Genomic DNA, 10,367 nt, shown 5'->3' on the forward strand with positions numbered 1-10,367 from the left:
CTAGCTAGCGACTTATGGGATCGTAAGCAGATTTGCATCAGACCAATTCTTCATAGATAGTTCGCTTGTAGTCAATCATATGAAAGCCGAATACCGCCATATTCAGAGCATTCAAGTATCGACTATCAGAATCCATACTTGCGTAAGAAGTTCGACTCCGAACTAAACAATGTATACTTTTATAATGTTATGTTCGAAAACTTACTTTCCCATATGAGTATAGGGTAAGTCATTCCAGTGTTCGGCGTTCATTACTTAAAGTACGAAACTCGATATCTGAATTATTTAAGAATCAAGCACGGACTGTCTTATATGACGGCTGCTCAACATATGCTAGGTCAGTTTATAATAGTCGCTTTTTGGTTGTATGAAATCAATAGTGTTTGATTAAGTACCATAGCCCATTCAATATTACATGCGGCGGTCATAAAGTTAAACATGGAATATGGCCACAATCGTTGTTATAATAATGTCATTATCACGTTAAGCAAGCCTGTTAGCTTAAGTATATGCTAAATATGATTCCGCAATTTGTTTTATTTTGTAACTGAATCTTTTCTTGCAAGCCCGAAGTTCGTCGCGCGACATTTTAAACTACTACCTGAGTTCAACAAACACACATCGAAAACAGATAACAATTCTGATTGCAAAGCAGAGTTTGATTACTAGGAACAAAGCTGACAGATACTCATGAATACATTTACATAGTTATATAGTAACAAGTAATAGTGTCGCCATCGCACGTCTAAAGCACTTCCATCTCGGACAGGCAAAGAAGTTGTGTCAATGAAGACCATGGAAGTTATTTACCTATGTTTTCTTTAACATGATAGAAGGTTTTATTAAAGCTTTCATATGGAATCTATGGAAATTTCAGACTGTCAAAAACGTTGATGATTTTCGCATTTGTACATATGTGAATAAGTCCCGTTTAAAGATCACTTAGTAGTAGGCCGCTTCGCACGTAATCTCTTCAGGTAAGGACTTTCTTCCCGGAAGTCCCGACAATTTGAAACCGGAACACGAGAATCCCAGCGGACACTGGCACTGCACTTCCGTTGATGTGACGTAACGCCCGGAAATGACGTCAGATCTGATCCTCTCGCAGACCGGCGGGTCGCTGCGGTTGATATTGCACATAGGCTGCAGATAGAGTCAAAAAGCATACACTTTTAGAAAATTATGTTGGAACTGCCATATGAAACACACATCCGATTAAGCGCTTGTATCTGTTTGATAGTTTGCGAATGAAGCCATGAAATTATATTGCATGTATGAGCTATTTATTCCAGGTGTTCCTCTACGAAATTGGAGATGGTGAAGTTTTTGTACCACAAATACACATAGCCATATAGGACAAAATGTTCAAAACAAAACACACACCTACGGACTTGCGTAGATGTAATAAATTTTAAGAATTTCAGTGGCAACGCTATTTCGAATGTATAATCGGTAAAATACACTGCCATTCAGCTTTAGCCCAGACGCCAGGCCTTTATAAATAACATCACGTGTATGCATTCATCTATTATGTAGCAATTCTATATTGAAATACCCATGTGCATCGTTACACTGAATATCTTTAGCTATAATTTTCATATGGGGATATGTCTTCGTGGCGTCAGAATGCTATCTTGTAATGCTAGATAATTATGTGCGTCGTGTTCTGAGAAATCTGGGCATAATGCATGTGCAAAAAATGCGTCCGCACAGGCTAATCATGGACGACACTTTCCGCTTTTTGTGGTATTTTTAGTTGCAAGTCCCTCCTTACCGAAAATCAAGTTAAGGCGGAAAGTGTCGTCCCTAATAAGCCTGTGCGGACTGCACAGGCTAATCTGGTACGACACTTTACGCACATGCATTATGCCAAGTTTTCTCAGAACACGACACTAGTATGTATTGATCGCGGTATATATTCCCCGCCCGGTTACATACCTTGTATTTGGATCGGTAATTGCATACATTCTACTACCATTCTCAAAGTACCCTTGTTTCAGTAAGTTCATTTACTGGCTTAAAATATGTTAGTACTTTAAACCAGCTAGCCATTTAAACGTTTGAGTTAACAAATAAGTTAGCTAGTTTTGTGTGTGTGTAAATACTGTAGATTATTGCGGCAAATCAACTAAGCAAACACACACAAGGGTTTACCTTCCCGCAAGTGTACTCCTGCACGATGAAAACTCCGTCCGGCTTGGATGAGTGGAGCACGAGGGGCTCAGGGCAGGTGCAGTTTGGGGCGTCCGCCACGGTCAATAGGATTGGGGAGTCTAAGGGACCGCGCATGCGCATTGTGATCTCGTCTGGTTTGCACTTCCGGTCAGGATAAGACTTCTTAGAGCAGTAGCTTAACCGCAGGGTAATCTTCTGACCTGTGTATAAACGTGTGCGTAACTTTTTATCTATAGACAGGTGATATATTATAATATAATTAAGAATATTATACAATAATTTGAATAAAATAACATACACATTTTAGCATGCGTAGTTTATCGATGTACAACATATTTATTATATTTGCTTTTAAATGCATTATAAACTCATTCTTTATTATTGAATTGTTTGATGTTGTATACCGCTGGTAATAAGTTCAAGGGTCATCGCTTGTGATTGGTCCGACGAGTTACGTGGGCATGTGACGTCACCAGGACATATGCACATCGGCCCAGACGATGGCAACATAGTTGATGGCTCACCGAAACCGAACGACATGTCGCAAAGGGCATCGTATGACGTGCATTGCACGTTAGTCTAATGGAAAAGATTAAATAAGTATAGATACCAGGGGCGTAGCTAGCATTTTGTTATATGAAGGCACGGATATGATACATAAAAATTGTGGGTTCGGGGGTCCCCCGCCCCCCCGTAAAATTTTTAAATCCTATAACGCCTGTGGTGAGATTTAAAGCATATCTAGACAGATAATAAGATGAGAAAAAATAAGACTATGGCCTGTTTTTCTTTGATATTTTACTGTTTTATCTGAATGTCAGAGAACTAAATTTTACTGTATTATCTTTATACCAGTGAACTAAATTTTAAAACAAAATGGAACAGAGAAACATTTAAAATTGTAACACTCCACTTATTCACAAGTCAAACCATGGACATTATTTCCAATAATACTATCTGCATGTCTATTACGGCACGGCTTTGTTCTGTGTCAAGGGACCGAACCGACCCGGATTCAGTCAATGGATCGGGATACGGGGGCAAGTATGGCAAGCGAAATGCACATTTATTCCTTAATCCACGGTTTAACAGTTAACTATATAGTTAAGAGACTTTGGACCCGGGTTAAGTTCCGTTTGCACATTAATTCCTTAAACCCGGGTTCAAGACTATGAACCGCGGTTTTAGTGTGTCGAAAAAAAATACAAATCTGTTATCTGAGACAACCAATCCGCGGAGCTGAAACCACAATTAGAAGGTAAATGCCGCGACTTCATTGGTAATCTCTTAACTATAGGGTTAAGAGACTTTGAACTGCGGTTCAAAGTCTTAAACTGCGGTTAAGAGGCGCGGTATGCACATTAATTATTTAACAGTTAATTATACAGTTAAAAACCTTTGAACCTGAGTTCAACGTGCCGTATGCACATTAATTCCTCTCTTAACTATCCGGTTAAGAGACTTTCAACTGCGGTTCAAAGTCTTAAACTGCAGTTTAAAGTCTTAAACTGCGGTTCAAAGTCTTAAACTGGGGTTAAGACGCGCGGAATGCACATTAATTATTTAACAGTTATCTATAGGGTTAAGAGACTTTGAGTCCGAGTTCAAAGTGCCGTTTGCACATTTATTCCTTAAACCCGAGTTCAAGAGTTTGAACCGCGGTTCAAAGTTTGTCTAAAGATAGATACACATCTCTATCTACATTAGTCAGAGACAACCAATCAGCGGAGCTTAACCCACAATTAAAAGACAAATGTCAAGATTTCATTGGTCGTTTCTTAACTATATAGCTAAGAGACTTTGAACCGCGGTGCAAAGTCTTGAACCCGAGTTAAAGGAATTAATGTGCAAACGGCACTTTGAACCCGGGTTCAAAGTCTCTTAACTAAATAGTTAACTGTTAAACCGTGGTTTAAGGAATTAATGTGTATTTCGCTTGCCAAAGGCAAGTGCTCCCGTCCGTTTTAATTTTCCGCGGTCATAAACATCATTCGGAATTTTCTTAAAAATCAAACGATAATCGATTACAACTTACTGTAGTGTTGGAAGGGAGACAAGTAGATCTACATGTAGATCTATGTAAACTTGTAACAGCAAGTCACGTAAAAAGAAGCGAGCTAGATTATATGCACATAGAAAGAAGTAGAGTTGATAATCGGAAGATATGTCATTTGAACACGACCAGAATCCATTGTCTGAGGATTATGTCAATATGAAATGCAGATTTCTTACACCTCACCCCCCCCCCCCCCCCCCCTCAGGGTAAACATTTGAATGCGTTTTTCGAAGTTGAAGCATTATTATTTTTTCACGTTTAAAAAAAATGTATGCCCGGGCCTGCTGTGCCTTATAGCAGCTACGCGCTGGATACGATTATGTTTTGAATATTATTTTTAAACCATTTATTCTCCAATATGCAGTGTACAGTTGAATACAAATCGCTGGAATACTACGAAATTACAGTACAATCAGTCATGTTACAATAATGTATGCCAATGCTATAAAAAATACAACACAAAAATATTAATAATTATGAAGGTAAATTAGAATTACAAAGAGATTCGACCAATTTTCACTAACTTTTATAACAATTGATTAAATGCATTTTTTTGTATAACTGCAGAGGCTATTTTGCAGCTACTTCGGAGACAATGAATTGTAGGGTTATCATTCTACGTCTACAGTTATAAATAAAACGTTTTTTCGGGACATTAAATGTTATACTTTTTAGATAGCCAACTGATCTCAATATAAACGTGTTACAATCAAAACTGAAATTGTTATCAATGTTTTTAATAGCAGATGTGATGTAAAAACATTTATATTAAAATTATTAATAACTTTGAACGTGAGAATAATCGCTTTTCCTGTTCTTGTTGTTGTTGTTGTTTCAAGCACTTGACCCGTATCTTGTTGCTAAAAATCAGACCGTTCCTCCGCTCCACTTGATAACGATGGTTTTGGCAAAGCGAATGAATTCGTTGTGATTTATTTCTTTAAACAGCAACATTTTACGGGCTTGTTCATACTAAAAACGTATTGTCTGAGCAAAACAAGCAGTGCAAGCTAAGCTACAGTTGTTTGAGAGTTTGCCTGAAGTGTACGTCCTCATTTTTAAAGTGTTGGTGAAAGGCCAATTCAAGAGACTCTCAACACACGTAAAGCTGATTAATGTTTGTCAAAGATGATCGACTGTTTGTCGAAGATGATCCACTAAACACAAGCCCTATTCACTTTTAGCCCATCATTATGCGTCAATATATTTTGCAGTGAGTCATATCCGTATTCGGTATATTTATGTCAGTACGCCCTATTTCCTCAGTCACTTCATAGCTTTATCAATTTCTGACATGTATGCGGTAGATAACAATCTAGAAACCGGAATAATCTATGGGGGTAATGACCCAGTTATCAAGTGTATACACTGTGAATATCAACAAAAAATAATAATGAGGAAAACGAAGGCGTAAAAATATATTGTTAGGCTTTGGTTTATATACAGTTACTCTAAAATTCGGTTTGGTATTGTTCGCGCGTGAAAAAACATAAAACATTGTTAAAATTGCAAATCAAGCTATAACTTATATTACTACTCTCAACATTAACCCATTTATGACTAGTAGACTCTCCCATTCTTCTAAAGTGGATCAATTTATTTCCAAAATTAGGGATGTATAGTATATTTATTTCTATATTTAGAATATTTTTTACAGAAATTCCTTTAAGCAAACAGCGCAGACCCTGATGAGACGCCGCATCATGCGGCGTCTCATCTGGGTCTACGCTGTTTGCCAAAAGCCTTTTTCTAGACGCTAGGCATATATGGGTTTAAAAAAATGAGGCTTAATAAGTGACCCTAGTTTCGCCATTTAAATTTTGTTCTCAACAAGACATCAAAGATGCGACATTGTATATTTGTCCTGAGAAATGTCATCAATAAAATACATTTAGCTGAGACTTGACTTAACGATGCAATTTATTGTATTATTTGAATCAGATAATTAGGCCTTAGTAGAAACCATATGAGTTGCGTTGTGAGAAAACTGGGCATAATGCATGTGCGTAAAGTGTCGTCACAGATTAGCCTGTGCAATCCGCACAGGCTAATCAGGGACGACACTTTCCGCTTTTATGACATGTTTCGTTTAAATGAGGTCTCTTCTTAGCAAAAATGCAATTAAGGCGTAATGTGTCGTTCCTGATTAGCCTGTGCGGACTGCACAGGCTAATCTGGGGCGACACTTTACGCACATGCATTAAGCCCGGTTTTCTCACGACGCTCCTCATATGTAAACTCCTAACGCCGTTTATCAGGCTTTCGTCATATCATATTTATTTTAAAAAATCTCATATCATAGGAAAAAGTCTTAAATGATACTGATCTTAGTACCTCCATAATGTACCCATTTTTTAAAGCTTTTCATTTACAACGCAAACAGCAATTTCTTCGCAAAAATATGACAGATTCTGAACATAGCTCTATGTCGCCATTACATATTGCGTAATAACAGTTTATTCAAATAGCGTTGTTGTTGTTTTTTTAACACTTTATTTTAATTTTGTTTAACATAGCTGACGTCAAAAAATGTAAACAAATCTAAATTAGGGCGACATAAACTAGGATTTGCGTAAGTGAGAACGGGTAAAAAATTTAAAATCGTCCCAGGACTGGAAGAAGTTAACTTACGATTGAAGCGCTTACCCCTAGAAAAATACCCGCAGCGAGAGGTTTGCCAAAAATGAGTCATAAACACAGACAGCCAAACAGAATCCGTATATCAATCGAATACCATTTGTCCGATCCGGCAAGACACGACAGCATTTCGGATTGTCGTTGTTTGTTGGTTTACAAACTACCGTTTATAAACTGATGCCTGGATTAAAACAATCATTCGGACTAAACTCTTTTCTAGGATTAATCGCTACGCTTAATAAATATATACTCCTTTCAGCTGCTTCTAACGACCGATTAATTAAATATAACTTCTTCAAAGGACAATTAAAAGGATAAACTGTCTTTCTACTGAAATCTAAATTATTTTTTGTTTACATCAATGCATATTTCGAACATATATTGATTGAGTTATTAAAATATAATTCAAAATTAGACATTTTATGGGAGCATTGAAGCAGATAGTCAGACGAAAACAGACAAGTGGGTATAAAACACTTGGGTTGGGAGCAATACAATAAAATGACAGTAAAATAGACATCGCTTCAACTGACTGCGCTTGCGAGCTTGGTAAATAACAAAGGCCAGTCTTTAGATGCATAGAATACTCATAATCATGTATAAATTTATAAACGGCCGAAAAAACGGGCCCAATAACATGATTAATATCTTAGAATGCATAAACTCATGTAAAGTGGTTTGTATTCGTTCTAACATGTCATTATTATGTTTGTCTTATTCAGAATATTTCAGTAAGAGCTCCTTTGGGGCCTTTTAAATAACATATTCCCTGCTGTATGCTGTATGAAAAAGATTAGGAAGCGTAGCTACTTACATCTGCTGTCCATGCTGCTTTTGTTGGGAGTCCCATGGAGATCGAAAGCGTAGTAACCATAAGCAACAAAAACAACATCTTAAATACCACACTGTTTGAAGTTTATTGTTAAAAAATGAACTCGATTACGAAATATGTGCGTCGTATTACAAACTTGATTGTGTATATATCAGTCTAAGATATCAAGCTTTCGTAAGTTGTGTATGCAAAACAACACTTAATCATCGGTCAAATAAATAAAAACGTTTACAAAAATATACACGAACTACTTGTGTCATACAAACTAAACAGCAAAGAATCTTCTTCGTTCTGCTTGTTAATTGCATTAAATATAATATCCTGTGTAAATATTCCACGCGCTCTGTTTTGCTTGCCTGTGTTTTTCCTGCTAACGACACATCGATATTTATACGCGATAGGGTATGTTAAGTACTGGGTTTAATAATAGGATGGTAACATTTATGTTATAATTTGGAGTAATTACTCGTTGGAGATTAACATCGCTCAAATTACGTGGGATCGACATCACGTGTTGTTTCATTAAACAGGCAAGAAATATTGTGGTAAGGCTGCATTTAATATTGTGAAGTTACCAAAGTTCGATTTTTTGCCCAATTGAAACGCCATTCAAATATGTATGTACAGTGTGAAATAATTAGTAAACTTTAACATTAATGCATCATTTCTTAAGCTGTTAATTATGCACAACCGAAACTTCTGTTTGAAAATATAATAAAAATTAAGTTTGAATGTTATAAATAAAAAAATATATATCTTTTTCAGTTTGTTAGGAGACTAAAGTAACTACATAACGTGCTTGGAATTGCATTAATTATTTATATGCAATGATAGGGCAAAATAAAATCTTCGTTCGTGGGTTTGGAATGGTATTTTCTAGAAATTTAAAGCAACACCGAAAACACAACATGCGGATATGATGCTCGCGAGTAAGCCAGTCTTCTGCGAAAACTTGCTAATTTGCATAAAATATAGATGCTCATTGGAAAATGATAAATGCACAGAGGGGTAATACGATTAAACAATTAAAAACACCAGTCATCACTTATTCTATGCTACTAGTGCTGCAACAATATACCGGTATATCGGTATATATCGCAATACGCAATCCGCATATTGTATTGCGATACGATTTTCGTCATACCGGTACGAAAATTTTACAAACATGCGTCTACATTTCGTTCAGAAAAGCCATCCAAAATAATGATATCAAGGTAAACAAAACAAAGCGGTATTTTGTAAAAATAAATTGTTACGTACAAATGGCATTCTAAAAAGTCTATTATACAGAGTAGCGTTGTTACATGGGAGCATTCATTCTATGCTTTTAAACGAATTTTCGTTGAATTAATTACGCACAACTAAATGTTTCTTTCGATTCTGAAATGAGCATTATTAAATTTGTAATCCGAATTTCGGAAACATGCTTCCGAAATGTAATGCTAACGCGACAATAAAAAAAGTGCTTTATTCTTTTTCTCAATAAAAAGCGAAAGCGCGCAAAAATTATACAGACATGTAGAACGTCGCGTGCAAAGTGTGCGTGTATTTGTGTTGTATAAAACGGGAACATCACGTCAGGCGATTTACGCGTGTTCAGTGGGGAAAAAAAACGCCCGATTGGAAGTTATTTCATCACATCTTTAAATAGTAACAAATGCCAAAATGTATTTGATATGTAAGAAAATTGGTGAATGTTTGTGTTTTGTGTTATTCTTGAGCATTTTTATAGTAAACATTTACCAGAATTTGCTTTAAAACTGGAATATACGGGATTATCGGGTAATTGGCAAGTCATAATTTTGGTACAAGTAAGCAATATATTGCGATATATTGCAATACGGGTTTTTGAGCTGACAATATATCGCAATACGCTTTTTGGCGTATTGTTGCAGCACTATATGCTACTATCCGATGTACACCCAATAATGAATAACCCTATGAGTGTTCCCCCAACCTTCGAAAATTATTGAAAGACATATATTGCATTTGCTTTTTGTCAATTGGATCAAAACAAAAAACGCATATCTTAATTAAATTAACAATCCTGGAGATTTCACTGGGATTTCTTTATTCAATCTATTGGAGGTGCGATGAATAATCAAGTTACAAATCTGCATTTAGCTGACTTATCTGTAACCTGTGTTGACATTTCTATTATCGTTCTACCACGAAGGATATTAGCTTTTAACCGCATGGCATATCTAAGTGACGCTCCCTAAAGGGCGTTGATAAAATATATGCATACAACTTAGGTCGTTGAATTTTTTTGCTTCTTGCTCAATTCTTTGACATTTTAATACAATGCAGTGCATGTAAATCTGTTAATGCAATATGCATCGGCGGCTTTTCTAGATCTAGTATTTTTGTATTGTGTTTCGGGTTATAAAAGTGAAATGTTCAAAGATCGCTATAAGCCCTTTTTTGCACACAAACAAGAAAAATGTTCTTCAAACAATATATAAAAGAATATATACATTTAATCCATTAAGAGAAATACTACTCACTACAAGGAAAACTACGGTGACATGGAGAATTGCTCGGAATAAAAAAAAAACGTATGCACGTGCAACGCTTCACGTGCGAAATCGTGTTGAAACATTGCATGCAGTCATAAGCGGCGTCGCTCACGATCAAATGATTATTTTTTTTATTATATATATACTT

The 10,367-nt window shown here is 36.2% G+C and overlaps 1 protein-coding gene across 1 annotated transcript; it reads right to left on the reverse strand.

The window, feature by feature from the left end:
* Positions 1-638: 638 nt before the first annotated feature.
* Positions 639-8,089, reverse strand: LOC127838472 (uncharacterized). The gene is made up of 4 exons (XM_052366256.1): positions 7,683-8,089; positions 2,580-2,754; positions 2,155-2,375; positions 639-1,143 (listed from the first exon to the last, which is right to left on the reverse strand). Exons 1-4 carry the CDS (start codon positions 7,758-7,760, stop codon positions 943-945), a joined length of 675 nt encoding a protein of 224 aa, XP_052222216.1. The 5' UTR covers positions 7,761-8,089; the 3' UTR covers positions 639-942.
* Positions 8,090-10,367: the final 2,278 nt, after the last annotated feature.

This window comes from Dreissena polymorpha, chromosome 7, assembly GCF_020536995.1.
Source record: "Dreissena polymorpha isolate Duluth1 chromosome 7, UMN_Dpol_1.0, whole genome shotgun sequence".
In the NCBI taxonomy this organism is placed as follows: Eukaryota; Metazoa; Mollusca; class Bivalvia; order Myida; family Dreissenidae; genus Dreissena; species Dreissena polymorpha.